The sequence below is a fragment of the Procambarus clarkii genome, chromosome 46 (assembly GCF_040958095.1).
Source record: "Procambarus clarkii isolate CNS0578487 chromosome 46, FALCON_Pclarkii_2.0, whole genome shotgun sequence".
NCBI lineage: Eukaryota > Metazoa > Arthropoda > Malacostraca > Decapoda > Cambaridae > Procambarus > Procambarus clarkii.
The window spans coordinates 25,912,313-25,929,057 of record NC_091195.1 but is presented as its reverse complement, the minus strand read 5'-3'; the positions used below and the strand labels follow the sequence as shown (position 1 = coordinate 25,929,057).

Sequence of the window (16,745 nt, the reverse complement as noted above, 5' to 3'; positions counted from 1 at the left end):
ACAGGTCCACTTAGATCCACCCCAGTAGTGGATAGGTCCACCTAGATCCACCCAGTAGTGGACAGGTCCACCTAGATCCACCCCAGTAGTGGATAGGTCCCCCTAGATCCACCCAGTAGTGGACAGGTCCACCTAGATCCACCCCAGTAGTGGATAGGTCCCCCTAGATCCACCCCAGTAGTGGATAGGTCCACCTAGATCCACCCAGTAGTGGACAGGTCCACCTAGATCCACCCCAGTAGTGGATAGGTCCCCCTAGATCCACCCCAGTAGTGGACAGGTCCACTTAGATCCACCCCAGTAGTGGATAGGTCCACCTAGATCCACCCAGTAGTGGACAGGTCCACCTAGATCCACCCCAGTAGTGGATAGGTCCCCCTAGATCCACCCAGTAGTGGACAGGTCCACTTAGATCCACCCCAGTAGTGGATAGGTCCACCTAGATCCACCCCAGTAGTGGACAGGTCCACTTAGATCCACCCCAGTAGTGGACAGGTCCACTTAGATCCACCCCAGTAGTGGATAGGTCCACCTAGATCCACCCAGTAGTGGACAGGTCCACCTAGATCCACCCCAGTAGTGGATAGGTCCCCCTAGATCCACCCCAGTAGTGGACAGGTCCACTTAGATCCACCCCAGTAGTGGATAGGTCCACCTAGATCCACCCAGTAGTGGACAGGTCCACCTAGATCCACCCCAGTAGTGGATAGGTCCCCCTAGATCCACCCAGTAGTGGACAGGTCCACCTAGATCCACCCCAGTAGTGGACAGGTCCCCCTAGATCCACCCCAGTAGTGGATAGGTCCCCCTAGATCCACCCCAGTAGTGGATAGGTCCACCTAGATCCACCCAGTAGTGGATAGGTCCACCTAGATCCACCCCAGTAGTGGATAGGTCCACCTAGATCCACCCCAGTAGTGGATAGGTCCACCTAGATCCACCCCAGTAGTGGATATGTCCACCTAGATCCACCCCAGTAGTGGATAGGTCCACCTAGATCCACCCCAGTAGTGGATAGGTCCGCCTAGATCCACCCCAGTAGTGGATAGGTCCACCTAGATCCACCCCAGTAGTGGATAGGTCCACCTAGATCCACCCCAGTAGTGGATAGGTCCGCCTAGATCCATAGATATCATTACTTGGTCTGGAGGTAGGAGATTTTGTTTTATACCAGGGGCAGGGCGCCCCCCTAGTGAAGGGGGTAGACCACAGTGTCAACACCCAGTATACCAGGGGCAGGGCGCCCCCCTAGTGAAGGGGGTAGACCACAGTGTCAACACCCAGTATACTAGGGGCAGGGGCCCCCCTAGTGAGCGGTAGACCACAGTGTCAACAGTATTTAACTCGAGGAACACTCAAAACCTGTTTAAGCAACTTAAAAAGACTAACAAAAGTTTGCCGTAAGACTCTTCACTTAGTCCCAATGTAAACATTGGCCGCCATCTTTGTTTACATAATGATCAGAGAAAACAGAGAAGCCTTCATGCCAGGGGGGACAATAGCAAAATTCCTTCCGTTTACATAATCCTGGAAATGTAATGCGGCGAATTGCCTTGATCCACTCAAGGCCTACGAGTGCCTGAATACACACGCACTCGAGGTCTGTGAGTGCCTGAATACACATGCACTCACAGGCCTGTGAGTGCATGATACAGACACTGAACTGGATAACAAATACGATGTCGGAATGACCTCTGTAAACAGCTGGGATCAGCTGCCAGCAACACAAAACTCTGCAGGGGGAAGGGTGTGGGGTATGGGACGAACATAGGATGGTAGGACTTCTTTCTCTCCTTACAAGAGGGGGGTCGGGCCCCCCACCGACCCCCCATGGGGGAGGGGGGGCCCACTCCAGGGCCCTCATGACCTACCTGTCGGAGCCCGGGGGCAGAAGATGGTTGTCCGGGTCAATCACCAGGTCGCCGATGCGGTGAACGACAGCGGCGTCGATGATCTTGTTCAGTGTGGTCATGGAGGTGAACTGTAGCTCCTGGACCCCCGCCAGGAGGGCCGCACACAGCCGTACCATCAGACACATGGCTGCGGCCGCCTCCCGCCGCCCCGTACTTGAACCCGCAAGGGACGGTGCGGCTGCCGCAGCCCCGTCGGTACTGCTGGACTCGCTGCTGCCGCTGCCGCAGAGAACTTCCAGAATGTTCTGTGGAACACAAAGGGGGGGGGGGGGGAGATTAGTGCGTCGTTGGTGAACATTATGTCAATGGTTAATGGTTCAACCCGTTGTTAGTGGTTGTGAAGCTGTGACTGTATTGGGCAGCGTCACTCATCCTGTGAGTGGACACACCGCCATAGTGACAGTATTGGGCAGCGTCACTCATCCTGTGAGTGGACACACCGCCATAGTGACAGTATTGGGCAGCGTCACTCATCCTGTGAGTGGACACACCGCCATAGTGACAGTATTGGGCAGCGTCACTCATCCTGTGAGTGGACACACCGCCATAGTGACAGTATTGGGCAGCGTCACTCATCCTGTGAGTGGACACACCGCCATAGTGACAGTATTGGGCAGCGTCACTCATCCTGTGAGTGGACACACCGCCATAGTGACAGTATTGGGCAGCGCCACTCATCCTGTGAGTGGACACACCGCCATAGTGACAGTATTGGGCAGCGTCACTCATCCTGTGAGTGGACACACCGCCATTGTGACAGTATTGGGCAGCGTCACTCATCCTGTGAGTGGACACACCGCCATAGTGACAGTATTGGGCAGCGTCACTCATCCTGTGAGTGGACACACCGCCATAGTGACAGTATTGGGCAGCGTCACTCATCCTGTGAGTGGACACACCACCATAGTGACAGTATTGGGCAGCGTCACTCATCCTGTGAGTGGACACACCGCCATAGTGACAGTATTGGGCAGCGTCACTCATCCTGTGAGTGGACACACCGCCATAGTGATAGTATTGGGCAGCGTCACTCATCCTGTGAGTGGACACACCGCCATAGTGACAGTATTGGGCAGCGTCACTCATCCTGTGAGTGGACACACCGCCATAGTGATAGTATTGGGCAGCGTCACTCATCCTGTGAGTGGACACACCGCCATAGTGACAGTATTGGGCAGCGTCACTCATCCTGTGAGTGGACACACCGCCATAGTGATAGTATTGGGCAGCGTCACTCATCCTGTGAGTGGACACACCGCCATAGTGACAGTATTGGGCAGCGTCACTCATCCTGTGAGTGAACACGCCGCCATAGTGATAGTATTGGGCAGCGTCACTCATCCTGTGAGTGGACACACCGCCATAGTGATAGTATTGGGCAGCGTCACTCATCCTGTGAGTGAACACGCCGCCATAGTGATAGTATTGGGCAGCGTCACTCATCCTGTGAGTGAACACGCCGCCATAGTGATAGTATTGGGCAGCGTCACTCATCCTGTGAGTGGACACACCGCCATAGTGATAGTATTGGGCAGCGTCACTCATCCTGTGAGTGGACACACCGCCATAGTGACAGTATTGGGCAGCGTCACTCATCCTGTGAGTGGACACACCGCCATAGTGACAGTATTGGGCAGCGTCACTCATCCTGTGAGTGGACACACCGCCATAGTGACAGTATTGGGCAGCGTCACTCATCCTGTGAGTGGACACACCGCCATAGTGACAGTATTGGGCAGCGTCACTCATCCTGTGAGTGGACACACCACCATAGTGACAGTATTGGGCAGCGCCACTCATCCTGTGAGTGGACACACCGCCATAGTGACAGTATTGGGCAGCGTCACTCATCCTGTGAGTGGACACACCGCCATAGTGACAGTATTGGGCAGCGCCACTCATCCTGTGAGTGGACACACCGCCATAGTGACAGTATTGGGCAGTGTCACTCATCCTGTGAGTGGACACACCGCCATAGTGACAGTATTGGGCAGTGTCACTCATCCTGTGAGTGGACACACCGCCATAGTGACAGTATTGGGCAGCGTCACTCATCCTGTGAGTGGACACACCGCCATAGTGACAATATTGGGCAGCGTCACTCATCCTGTGAGTGAACACACCGCCATAGTGACAATATTGGGCAGCGTCACTCATCCTGTGAGTGAACACACCGCCATAGTGACAGTATTGGGCAGTGTCACTCATCCTGTGAGTGGACACACCGCCATAGTGAAGTTAGTGATCATGCTGTGGTCAGTGGTTATAAGACGATATAATAATTGTAGTTCCTATACTTTGGAGGAAATGTAATTTTCAGATCTGTTCCGACATCATTCCGACCGACCGTAAGTGGTTGGGCACCCATTCCTTCCTCATCCCAAACCCCTATCCCTTCCCAGTGCTATATAGTCGTAATGGCTTGGCACTTTCTCCCAGTAGTTGCCTTGCAATGAATAATGCAACATTTTAAGGCACAGAATCCCACCGCTGCCACCATTGGCGGAGCAAGTAATTATATTATACAACGCACCAAAGTGGATAGACTCGACTACCACTCCCCGTAAAGGTGGTGGCAGAGATGGGGAGACTACGGGTCCCAAAGGGGGTAGCTTAGTGGGCTACACGTTAGAGGTAAGAGCTCTAGGATGTGGCAGGAGCCTCACTCAGCGTGATTACTCTCCCGGCTTCTCCTGGCCCTCGGAAACAATCAGTGGCAAGCAATTGGCTTCCCTGAATGTCAGTACAGGTTGTCTCAGTGCCAGGTCAGCTTTAAGCCCCGTGGCCTGCATGACCTTGTCTCTCTATCACAGGTGACCCCCCTAGTTACAGGTCAGGGGGGTGGATTACCCCCTAGTTACAGGTCAGGGGGGTGGATTACCCCCTAGTTACAGGTCAGGGGGGTGGATTACCGCCTAGTTACAGGTCAGGGGGGTGGATTACCCCCTAGTTACAGGTCAGGGGGGTGGATTACCCCCCTAGTTACAGGTCAGGGGGGTGGATTACCCCCCTAGTTACAGGTCAGGGGGGTGGATTACCCCCCTAGTTACAGGTCAGGGGGGGTGGATTACCCCCCTAGTTACAGGTCAGGGGGTGGATTACCCCCCTAGTTACAGGTCAGGGGGTGGATTACCCCCTAGTTACAGGTCAGGGGGGCGGATTACCCCCCCAGTTACAGGTCAAGGGGGGGTGGATTACCCCCTAGTTACAGGTCAGGGGGGGGTGGATTACCCCCCTAGTTACAGGTCAGGGGGGGAGTGGATTACCCCCCTAGTTACAGGTCAGGGGGGTGGATTACCCCCCTAGTTACAGGTCAAGGGGGGTGGATTACCCCCTAGTTACAGGTCAGGGGGGTGGATTACCCCCCTATTTACAGGTCAGGGGGGTGACCCCCCCCCCCTTAGTTACAGGTCAGGGGTGAGGTCCCGGCGACCCTCACAAGGTCCCCAGCCCCACCAGTGACCTCCACAAGGTCCCCACCAGTGACCTCCACAAGGTCCCCACCAGTGACCTCCACAAGGTCCCCACCAGTGACCTCCACAAGGTCCCCACCAGTGACCTCCACAAGGTCCCCACCAGTGACCTCCACAAGGTCCCCACCAGTGACCTCCACAAGGTCCCCACCAGTGACCTCCACAAGGTCCCCACCAGTGACCTCCACAAGGTCCCCACCAGTGACCTCCACAAGGTCCCCACCAGTGACCTCCACAAGGTCCCCAGCCCCACCAGTGACCCCCACAAGGTCCCCAGCCCCACCAGTGACCCCCACAAGGTCCCCAGCCCCACCAGTGACCACCACAAGGTCCCCAGCTCCACCAGTGACCACCACAAGGTCCCCAGCCCCACCAGTGACCTCCACAAGGTCCCCACCAGTGACCTCCACAAGGTCCCCACCAGTGACCTCCACAAGGTCCCCACCAGTGACCTCCACAAGGTCCCCACCAGTGACCTCCACAAGGTCCCCACCAGTGACCTCCACAAGGTCCCCACCAGTGACCTCCACAAGGTCCCCACCAGTGACCTCCACAAGGTCCCCACCAGTGACCTCCACAAGGTCCCCACCAGTGACCTCCACAAGGTCCCCACCAGTGACCTCCACAAGGTCCCCACCAGTGACCTCCACAAGGTCCCCACCAGTGACCTCCACAAGGTCCCCACCAGTGACCTCCACAAGGTCCCCACCAGTGACCTCCACAAGGTCCCCACCAGTGACCTCCACAAGGTCCCCACCAGTGACCTCCACAAGGTCCCCACCAGTGACCTCCACAAGGTCCCCACCAGTGACCTCCACAAGGTCCCCACCAGTGACCTCCACAAGGTCCCCACCAGTGACCTCCACAAGGTCCCCACCAGTGACCTCCACAAGGTCCCCCACCAGTGACCTCCACAAGGTCCCCACCAGTGACCTCCACAAGGTCCCCACCAGTGACCTCCACAAGGTCCCCACCAGTGACCTCCACAAGGTCCCCACCAGTGACCTCCACAAGGTCCCCACCAGTGACCTCCACAAGGTCCCCACCAGTGACCTCCACAAGGTCCCCACCAGTGACCTCCACAAGGTCCCCACCAGTGACCTCCACAAGGTCCCCACCAGTGACCTCCACAAGGTCCCCACCAGTGACCTCCACAAGGTCCCCACCAGTGACCTCCACAAGGTCCCCACCAGTGACCTCCACAAGGTCCCCACCAGTGACCTCCACAAGGTCCCCACCAGTGACCTCCACAAGGTCCCCACCAGTGACCTCCACAAGGTCCCCACCAGTGACCTCCACAAGGTCCCCACCAGTGACCTCCACAAGGTCCCCACCAGTGACCTCCACAAGGTCCCCACCAGTGACCTCCACAAGGTCCCCACCAGTGACCTCCACAAGGTCCCCACCAGTGACCTCCACAAGGTCCCCACCAGTGACCTCCACAAGGTCCCCAGCCCCACCAGTGACCTCCACAAGGTCCGCAGCCCCACCAGTGACCCCCACAAGGTCCCCAGCCCCACCAGTGACCACCACAAGATCCCCAGCCCCACCAGTGACCACCACAAGGTCCCCAGCCCCACCAGTGACCTCCACAAGGTCCCCAGCCCCACCAGTGACCACCACAAGGTCCCCAGCCCCACCAGTGACCACCACAAGGTCCCCAGCCCCACCAGTGACCACCACAAGGTCCCCAGCCCCACCAGTGACCACCACAAGGTCCCCAGCCCCACCAGTGACCACCACAAGGTCCCCAGCCCCACCAGTGACCTCCACAAGGTCCCCAGCCCCACCACTGACCACAAGGTCCCCAGCCTCACCACTGACCACCACAAGGTCCCCAGCCCCACCAGTGACCTCCACAAGGTCCCCACCAGTGACCTCCACAAGGTCCCCAGCCCCACCAGTGACCCCCACAAGGTCCCCCAGCCCCACCACTGACCACCACAAGGTCCCCAGCCCCACCACTGACCACCACAAGGTCCCCAGCCCCACCAGTGACCTCCACAAGGTCCCCAGCCCCACCAGTGACCTCCACAAGGTCCCCAGCCCCACCACTGACCACCACTAGGTCCCCAGCCCGACCAGTGACCACCACAAGGTCCCCAGCCCCACCACTGACCACCACAAGGTCCCCAGCCCCACCACTGACCACCACAAGGTCCCCAGCCCCACCAGTGACCTCCACAAGGTCCCCACCAGTGACCTCCAAAAGGTCCCCACCAGTGACCCCCACAAGGTCCCCACCAGTGACCTCCACAAGGTCCCCACCAGTGACCCCCACAAGGTCCCCAGCCCCACCAGTGACCACCACAAGGTCCCCAGCCCCACCAGTGACCTCCACAAGGTCCCCAGCCCCACCAGTGACCACAAGGTCCCCAGCCCCACCAGTGACTTCCACAAGGTCCCCAGCCCCTCCAGTGACCTCCACAAGGTCCCCAGCCCCACCAGTGACCTCCACAAGGTCCCCAGCCCCACCAGTGACCTCCACAAGGTCCCCAGCCCCACCAGTGACCTCCACAAGGTCCCCAGCCCCACCAGTGACCCCCACAAGGTCCCCAGCCCCACCAGTGACCCCCACAAGGTCCCCAGCCCCACCAGTGACCACCACAAGGTCCCCAGCCCCACCAGTGACCACCACAAGGTCCCCAGCCCCACCAGTGACCTCCACAAGGTCCCCAGCCCCACCAGTGACCTCCACAAGGTCCCCAGCCCCACCAGTGACCTCCACAAGGTCCCCAGCCCCACCAGTGACCTCCACAAGGTCCCCAGCCCCACCAGTGACCTCCACAAGGTCCCCAGCCCCACCCACTGACCACCACAAGGTCCCCAGCCCCACCACTGACCACCACAAGGTCCCCAGCCCCACCAGTGACCTCCACAAGGTCCCCAGCCCCACCAGTGACCTCCACAAGGTCCCCAGCCCCACCAGTGACCTCCACAAGGTCCCCAGCCCCACCAGTGACCCCCACAAGGTCCCCAGCCCCACCAGTGACCACCACAAGGTCCCCAGCCCCACCAGTGACCACCACAAGGTCCCCAGCCCCACCACTGACCACCACAAGGTCCCCAGCCCCACCACTGACCACCACAAGGTCCCCAGCCCCACCAGTGACCCTCACAAGGTCCCCAGCCTCAGCAGTGACCCCCACAAGGTCCCCAGCCCCACCACTGACCCCCACAAGGTCCCCAGCCCCACCACTGACCCCCACAAGGTCCCCAGCCTCACCAGTGACCCCCACAAGGTCCCCAGCCCCACCAGTGACCCCCACAAGGTCCCCAGCCTCACCAGTGACCCCCACAAGGTCCCCAGCCCCACCAGTGACCCCCACAAGGTCCCCAGCCCTACCAGTGACCCCCACAAGGTCCCCAGCCCCACCAGTGACCTCCACAAGGTCCCCAGCCCCACCACTGACCCCCACAAGGTCCCCAGCCCCACCAGTGACCCCCACAAGGTCCCCAGCCCTACCAATGACCCCCACAAGGTCCCCAGCCCCACCAGTGACCCTCACAAGGTCCCCAGCCCTACCAGTGACCTCCACAAGGTCCCCAGCCTCACCAGTGATCCCCACAAGGTCCCCAGCCCCACCAGTGACCTCCACAAGGTCCCCACCAGTGACCTCCACAAGGTCCCCACCAGTGACCCCCACAAGGTCCCCACCAGTGACCTCCACAAGGTCCCCACCAGTGACCCCCACAAGGTCCCCAGCCCCACCAGTGACCACCACAAGGTCCCCAGCCCCACCAGTGACCTCCACAAGGTCCCCAGCCCCACCAGTGACCTCCAGAAGGTCCCCAGCCCCACCAGTGACCTCCACAAGGTCCCCAGCCCCACCAGTGACCTCCACAAGGTCCCCAGCCCCACCAGTGACCTCCACAAGGTCCCCAGCCCCACCAGTGACCTCCACAAGGTCCCCAGCCCCACCAGTGACCTCCACAAGGTCCCCAGCCCCACCAGTGACTTCCACAAGGTCCCCAGCCCCACCAGTGACCTCCACAAGGTCCCCAGCCCCACCAGTGACCTCCACAAGGTCCCCAGCCCCACCAGTGACCTCCACAAGGTCCCCAGCCCCACCAGTGACCTCCACAAGGTCCCCAGCCCCACCAGTGACCCCCACAAGGTCCCCAGCCCCACCAGTGACCCCCACAAGGTCCCCAGCCCCACCAGTGACCACCACAAGGTCCCCAGCCCCACCAGTGACCACCACAAGGTCCCCAGCCCCACCAGTGACCTCCACAAGGTCCCCAGCCCCACCAGTGACCTCCACAAGGTCCCCAGCCCCACCAGTGACCTCCACAAGGTCCCCAGCCCCACCAGTGACCTCCACAAGGTCCCCAGCCCCACCACTGACCACCACAAGGTCCCCAGCCCCACCACTGACCACCACAAGGTCCCCAGCCCCACCACTGACCTCCACAAGGTCCCCAGCCCCACCAGTGACCTCCACAAGGTCCCCAGCCCCACCAGTGACCTCCACAAGGTCCCCAGCCCCACCAGTGACCTCCACAAGGTCCCCAGCCCCACCAGTGACCCCCACAAGGTCCCCAGCCCCACCAGTGACCACCACAAGGTCCCCAGCCCCACCAGTGACCTCCACAAGGTCCCCACCAGTGACCTCCACAAGGTCCCCAGCCCCACCAGTGACCCCCACAAGGTCCCCCAGCCCCACCACTGACCACCACAAGGTCCCCAGCCCCACCACTGACCACCACAAGGTCCCCAGCCCCACCAGTGACCTCCACAAGGTCCCCAGCCCCACCAGTGACCTCCACAAGGTCCCCAGCCCCACCACTGACCACCACTAGGTCCCCAGCCCGACCAGTGACCACCACAAGGTCCCCAGCCCCACCACTGACCACCACAAGGTCCCCAGCCCCACCACTGACCACCACAAGGTCCCCAGCCCCACCAGTGACCTCCACAAGGTCCCCACCAGTGACCTCCACAAGGTCCCCACCAGTGACCCCCACAAGGTCCCCACCAGTGACCTCCACAAGGTCCCCACCAGTGACCCCCACAAGGTCCCCAGCCCCACCAGTGACCACCACAAGGTCCCCAGCCCCACCAGTGACCTCCACAAGGTCCCCAGCCCCACCAGTGACCACAAGGTCCCCAGCCCCACCAGTGACTTCCACAAGGTCCCCAGCCCCTCCAGTGACCTCCACAAGGTCCCCAGCCCCACCAGTGACCTCCACAAGGTCCCCAGCCCCACCAGTGACCTCCACAAGGTCCCCAGCCCCACCAGTGACCTCCACAAGGTCCCCAGCCCCACCAGTGACCCCCACAAGGTCCCCAGCCCCACCAGTGACCCCCACAAGGTCCCCAGCCCCACCAGTGACCACCACAAGGTCCCCAGCCCCACCAGTGACCACCACAAGGTCCCCAGCCCCACCAGTGACCTCCACAAGGTCCCCAGCCCCACCAGTGACCTCCACAAGGTCCCCAGCCCCACCAGTGACCCCCACAAGGTCCCCAGCCCCACCAGTGACCTCCACAAGGTCCCCAGCCCCACCAGTGACCTCCACAAGGTCCCCAGCCCCACCACTGACCACCACAAGGTCCCCAGCCCCACCACTGACCACCACAAGGTCCCCAGCCCCACCAGTGACCTCCACAAGGTCCCCAGCCCCACCAGTGACCTCCACAAGGTCCCCAGCCCCACCAGTGACCTCCACAAGGTCCCCAGCCCCACCAGTGACCCCCACAAGGTCCCCAGCCCCACCAGTGACCACCACAAGGTCCCCAGCCCCACCAGTGACCACCACAAGGTCCCCAGCCCCACCACTGACCACCACAAGGTCCCCAGCCCCACCACTGACCACCACAAGGTCCCCAGCCCCACCAGTGACCCTCACAAGGTCCCCAGCCTCAGCAGTGACCCCCACAAGGTCCCAGCCCCACCACTGACCCCCACAAGGTCCCCAGCCCCACCACTGACCCCCACAAGGTCCCCAGCCTCACCAGTGACCCCCACAAGGTCCCCAGCCCCACCAGTGACCCCCACAAGGTCCCCAGCCTCACCAGTGACCCCCACAAGGTCCCCAGCCCCACCAGTGACCCCCACAAGGTCCCCAGCCCTACCAGTGACCCCCACAAGGTCCCCAGCCCCACCAGTGACCTCCACAAGGTCCCCAGCCCCACCACTGACCCCCACAAGGTCCCCAGCCCCACCAGTGACCCCCACAAGGTCCCCAGCCCTACCAATGACCCCCACAAGGTCCCCAGCCCCACCAGTGACCCCCACAAGGTCCCCAGCCCTACCAGTGACCTCCACAAGGTCCCCAGCCTCACCAGTGATCCCCACAAGGTCCCCAGCCCCACCAGTGACCTCCACAAGGTCCCCACCAGTGACCTCCACAAGGTCCCCACCAGTGACCCCCACAAGGTCCCCACCAGTGACCTCCACAAGGTCCCCACCAGTGACCCCCACAAGGTCCCCAGCCCCACCAGTGACCACCACAAGGTCCCCAGCCCCACCAGTGACCTCCACAAGGTCCCCAGCCCCACCAGTGACCTCCAGAAGGTCCCCAGCCCCACCAGTGACCTCCACAAGGTCCCCAGCCCCACCAGTGACCTCCACAAGGTCCCCAGCCCCACCAGTGACCTCCACAAGGTCCCCAGCCCCACCAGTGACCTCCACAAGGTCCCCAGCCCCACCAGTGACCTCCACAAGGTCCCCAGCCCCACCAGTGACTTCCACAAGGTCCCCAGCCCCACCAGTGACCTCCACAAGGTCCCCAGCCCCACCAGTGACCTCCACAAGGTCCCCAGCCCCACCAGTGACCTCCACAAGGTCCCCAGCCCCACCAGTGACCTCCACAAGGTCCCCAGCCCCACCAGTGACCCCCACAAGGTCCCCAGCCCCACCAGTGACCCCCACAAGGTCCCCAGCCCCACCAGTGACCACCACAAGGTCCCCAGCCCCACCAGTGACCACCACAAGGTCCCCAGCCCCACCAGTGACCTCCACAAGGTCCCCAGCCCCACCAGTGACCTCCACAAGGTCCCCAGCCCCACCAGTGACCTCCACAAGGTCCCCAGCCCCACCAGTGACCCCCACAAGGTCCCCAGCCCCACCACTGACCACCACAAGGTCCCCAGCCCCACCACTGACCACCACAAGGTCCCCAGCCCCACCACTGACCTCCACAAGGTCCCCAGCCCCACCAGTGACCTCCACAAGGTCCCCAGCCCCACCAGTGACCTCCACAAGGTCCCCAGCCCCACCAGTGACCTCCACAAGGTCCCCAGCCCCACCAGTGACCCCCACAAGGTCCCCAGCCCCACCAGTGACCACCACAAGGTCCCCAGCCCCACCAGTGACCACCACAAGGTCCCCAGCCCCACCACTGACCACCACAAGGTCCCCAGCCCCACCACTGACCACCACAAGGTCCCCAGCCCCACCAGTGACCCTCACAAGGTCCCCAGCCTCAGCAGTGACCCCCACAAGGTCCCCAGCCCCACCACTGACCCCCACAAGGTCCCCAGCCCCACCACTGACCCCCACAAGGTCCCCAGCCTCACCAGTGACCCCCACAAGGTCCCCAGCCCCACCAGTGACCCCCACAAGGTCCCCAGCCTCACCAGTGACCCCCACAAGGTCCCCAGCCCCACCAGTGACCCCCACAAGGTCCCCACCAGTGACCCCCACAAGGTCCCCAGCCCTACCAGTGACCCCCACAAGGTCCCCAGCCCCACCAGTGACCTCCACAAGGTCCCCAGCCCCACCACTGACCCCCACAAGGTCCCCAGCCCCACCAGTGACCCCCACAAGGTCCCCAGCCCTACCAATGACCCCCACAAGGTCCCCAGCCCCACCAGTGACCCTCACAAGGTCCCCAGCCCTACCAGTGACCTCCACAAGGTCCCCAGCCTCACCAGTGACCCCCACAAGGTCCCCAGCCCCACCAGTGACCCCCACAAGGTCCCCAGCCCCACCAGTGACCCCCACAAGGTCCCCAGCCCCACCAGTGACCTTCAACGACAAACATGTTTGGTCCTCACACGCAGGACGGAGGTCCCTCTGGCCCTGCTGGGTTCTCAGCCATGTTATGGTGTCCTCACATGAGTGTGCGGACGCTGCCCCCAGGGAAGCTGTCCGCACTTGTCCCATCTCCCATAAAGATATTCTTTATTCCGACTTTTACCCAGTTATTCATGCCTCCATCCTTGCCCGTTGGCAGGGTTGTTGGTCTCGTGTTACTGGTAACAAACTCATAATATTGTGTCCCCGTGGCCTTCCTCCTGCTACTGTAACCGGCGGTGGGAAACGGCTCTGGCGAGGTTGCATATTGGCCATACGCGCTTAACTCACGGTCACTTAATGGAGCGCCGCCCTGCTCTCCCTTCACCTCCAGAAGGGAGAGCTTGATTCACGCCTGACACTCAGGTGAGGTGATTACAACCAGACAACCCGCCCCTCTACCCTCTCAAACTGCCTGGAGAGTTAACCTAGGTATTTGTGATAGTCTGAAAGGATATTACTAGCAAGTGAACCTCCAAGGAGGTACACCTTCCCCCCTGGAGGACAGGCTGCAGGAGGCGGGGAACACAGCGTGGAGGAGTTACAAGGTCCCGCTCGAGCCCTCACAGCGCGGAGGAGTTACAAGGTCCCGCTCGAGCCCTCACAGCGTGGAGGAGTTACAAGGTCCCGCTCGAGCCCTCACAGCGAGGAGGCCTACCTTGAGCACGCTGTGGAGGAGGGAACTGAAGCAGGTGTGGAGGTGGCTCTCGTTACACCGCTCGTAGAAGTCTATGATGTTGGCGGCGGAGGCCAGCAGGTTCTTGGCGATGAAGCCCAAACACTCCGGACTGGCGGAGAGCCGCTTCAGCAGCCCTATGCTCCTCTCCGCCTCGGCCACCGTCGTCTTACCTGCGCGGCACGCATGCCAGAGAGTTAGAAACAGTGTCAAGTGTAAACATTGGCAGTTTCACAGCTTCCCACTTGAGTATCAGCATAGACTTACATTGATAAATATATGTTTATGCTGATAGACTTATTTAACTATTAACATAACTATTGAACTATTTAACATAACAGCTTAACTCTACGGAACATTAGAGATCAATTTGGGACTCTGTAATGTTGAAGTTTAGTGGGCTGCGTCAGTGTGGACCTGGTCCGTTACCCGTGTAGCAACTACACCACTTACCACCATCAACCACACAATAACCACCACCACAACCAGCCACCTCAACTAGCCACCTCAATCACCACCAACAACAATTACTTCACATCCATGCCCAACTGCCTCAGTGGGCCACCCACTACACTGGTCCACAGTATTAACTAGACCACACCAGGGCCACACCCCAGGGCCACCCCAGGGCCACACCCCCCAGGGTCACACACCCCAGAGCTACACCCCCCAGGGCCACCCCAGGGCCACACAGGGCCACACTCACCACCGTCCTCAGAGTCCATGCCCTCCTCGTGAAGTTGGCGGATCCTCCTGCGGGTGCCCAAGTGGCTCAGTGTCTCCCACGTCAGCTCCTGTAGGAGGTGGGGGGGGTTAGCATGTGGGGGGGAACACTGTGGGGGGTGGGTTAGTATGTGGGGGGGACAGTGGGGGGGGGGGTTTAGTATGTGGGGGGGGGAACACTGTGGGGGGGGGGTTAGTATGTGGGGGGGACAGTGGGGGGGGGGGTTAGTATGTGGGGGGAACAGTGGGGGGGGGGTTTAGTATGTGGGGGGAACAGTGGGGGGGGGGGGTTTAGTATGTGGGGGGGGAACACTGTGGGGGGGGGGTTAGTATGTGGGGGGAACAGTGGGGGGGGGTTAGTATGTGGGGGGGACAGTGGGGGGGGGTTTAGTATGTGGGGGGGAACACTGTGGGGGGGGGGGGGTTAGTATGTGGGGGGGACAGTGGGGGGGGTTTAGTATGTGGGGGGGGAACACTGTGGGGGGGGTTAGTATGTGGGGGGAACACTGTGGGGGGGGGGTTAGTGTGTGGGGGGAACAGTGGGGGGGGTTTAGTATGTGGAGGGGGAACACTGTGGGGGGGGGTTAGTATGTGGGGGGAACAGTGGGGGGGGTTTAGTATGTGGGGGGGTTAGTATGTGGGGGGGAACAGTGGGGGGGGGGTTTAGCATGTGGGGGGAACAGTGGGGGGATTTAGTATGTGGGGGGGAACAGTGGGGGGGGTTAGTATGTGGGGGGGTTAGTATGTGGGGGGGTTAGTATGTGGGGGCCACACAGTGTAGGGGCCACACAGTGTAGGGGCCACACAGTGTAGGGGCCACAGTACCCACCTTACTGCGGTAGTCACTTCCCGGGCCGGGGGTCGAGGCTGGCCCTCTGCTCCTCACACTGCCTGACGCCTGCAGGTGGGCCGCGGCCTCGGACGACGACCCGCTGTTGTCCTCGTCCTTGTCCCCCCTGAGGGCCCCGGCCCGGGCCCCCGTGGCCCGCCCCCGCAGGCTGCTGGAGGGGGCCACACCCGGGCCACCCTTGTCCCTGCTGGCCACACCCTGGAGGCGACGGAGCAGGTTGGAAGACTGCCGGACGGGGCCGGATGCCAGGTCGCGGGTCGAGGACGTCACCGGATCCGGCTCCGGCCTGGCTGGGGGCTCGAACGTGCTGAAGCAGTCCAACACCAACTGTTCCTGCAGCCTGTTGGTGCCAGCATCAGGTTAGGTCTCCAGCCTCACATGTATTGTGTAATATTCACATGTGTGTATATCCAACATGTATAGCAATATATTCATATGTATACCCTAGACATGTGCACCCCTGCTACACCCCCCGGGGGAGGGGGGGGAGGGGGACAGGCAGCCTACCTGACCAGTGCAGGCTGCAGGTCGAGCGCCCTGTTGCCCGCACTATTAGCGCGGGATATCGGGGCACCGAACTCGAGCAGGTCGAGTACACTCTCCCAGGCGACGTTCATCTGACATGCGGCGAGGTGTAGCGGGGTGTTGCCCAGGGTGTCGGTGGCCGCAGGCGCCGCACCGTACTTCAGGAGCAGGTAGGTGATGGCGGAGTTGCCGCGTGCGGCCGCGAGGAACAACACCGGCAGTGTGTAGAGGTAGTCGCGGGTGTACAGGTCGCTGAAGGTCAACCTCGCGCCCTCACTACTCGTGTAGGTTATCAGTCGCTCTCGCGCAAACGTCGGGGTTTAAGGACGAGGAATCTGGAGGCGGCGGGGTCACCGCTTGCGGCACCGCGGGTGGCGGCGGTGGTCCGCGCGGGCCCGCTGGCGGTGGCGGCGGCGCTGGTGGCTGAGGCGTGGGTGTCCCAGGTACATGGGTGCACGTCGGAGAAGGTGAAGTAGCGGGGTTCTGAGCGGTCCCGCTCCCCGCGCGGCTCCGTCAGGCGCGTGGTGCTGTTCTCTGTGGAGATGACCGTCCGCGGCACCA

The 16,745-nt window shown here is 61.4% G+C and overlaps 1 protein-coding gene across 1 annotated transcript in view; it reads right to left on the bottom strand.

Annotated features, from left to right (window-relative positions):
* Positions 1-16,745, bottom strand: part of LOC123770570 (uncharacterized) — a 564,737-nt gene that overhangs the window by 464,222 nt on the left and 83,770 nt on the right. Inside the window, 6 exon segments of the mRNA XM_069301599.1 lie at positions 1,872-2,158; positions 14,069-14,259; positions 14,793-14,880; positions 15,639-15,999; positions 16,167-16,504; positions 16,507-16,743. Coding sequence (XP_069157700.1) covers positions 1,872-2,158; positions 14,069-14,259; positions 14,793-14,880; positions 15,639-15,999; positions 16,167-16,504; positions 16,507-16,743 — 1,502 coding nt within the window.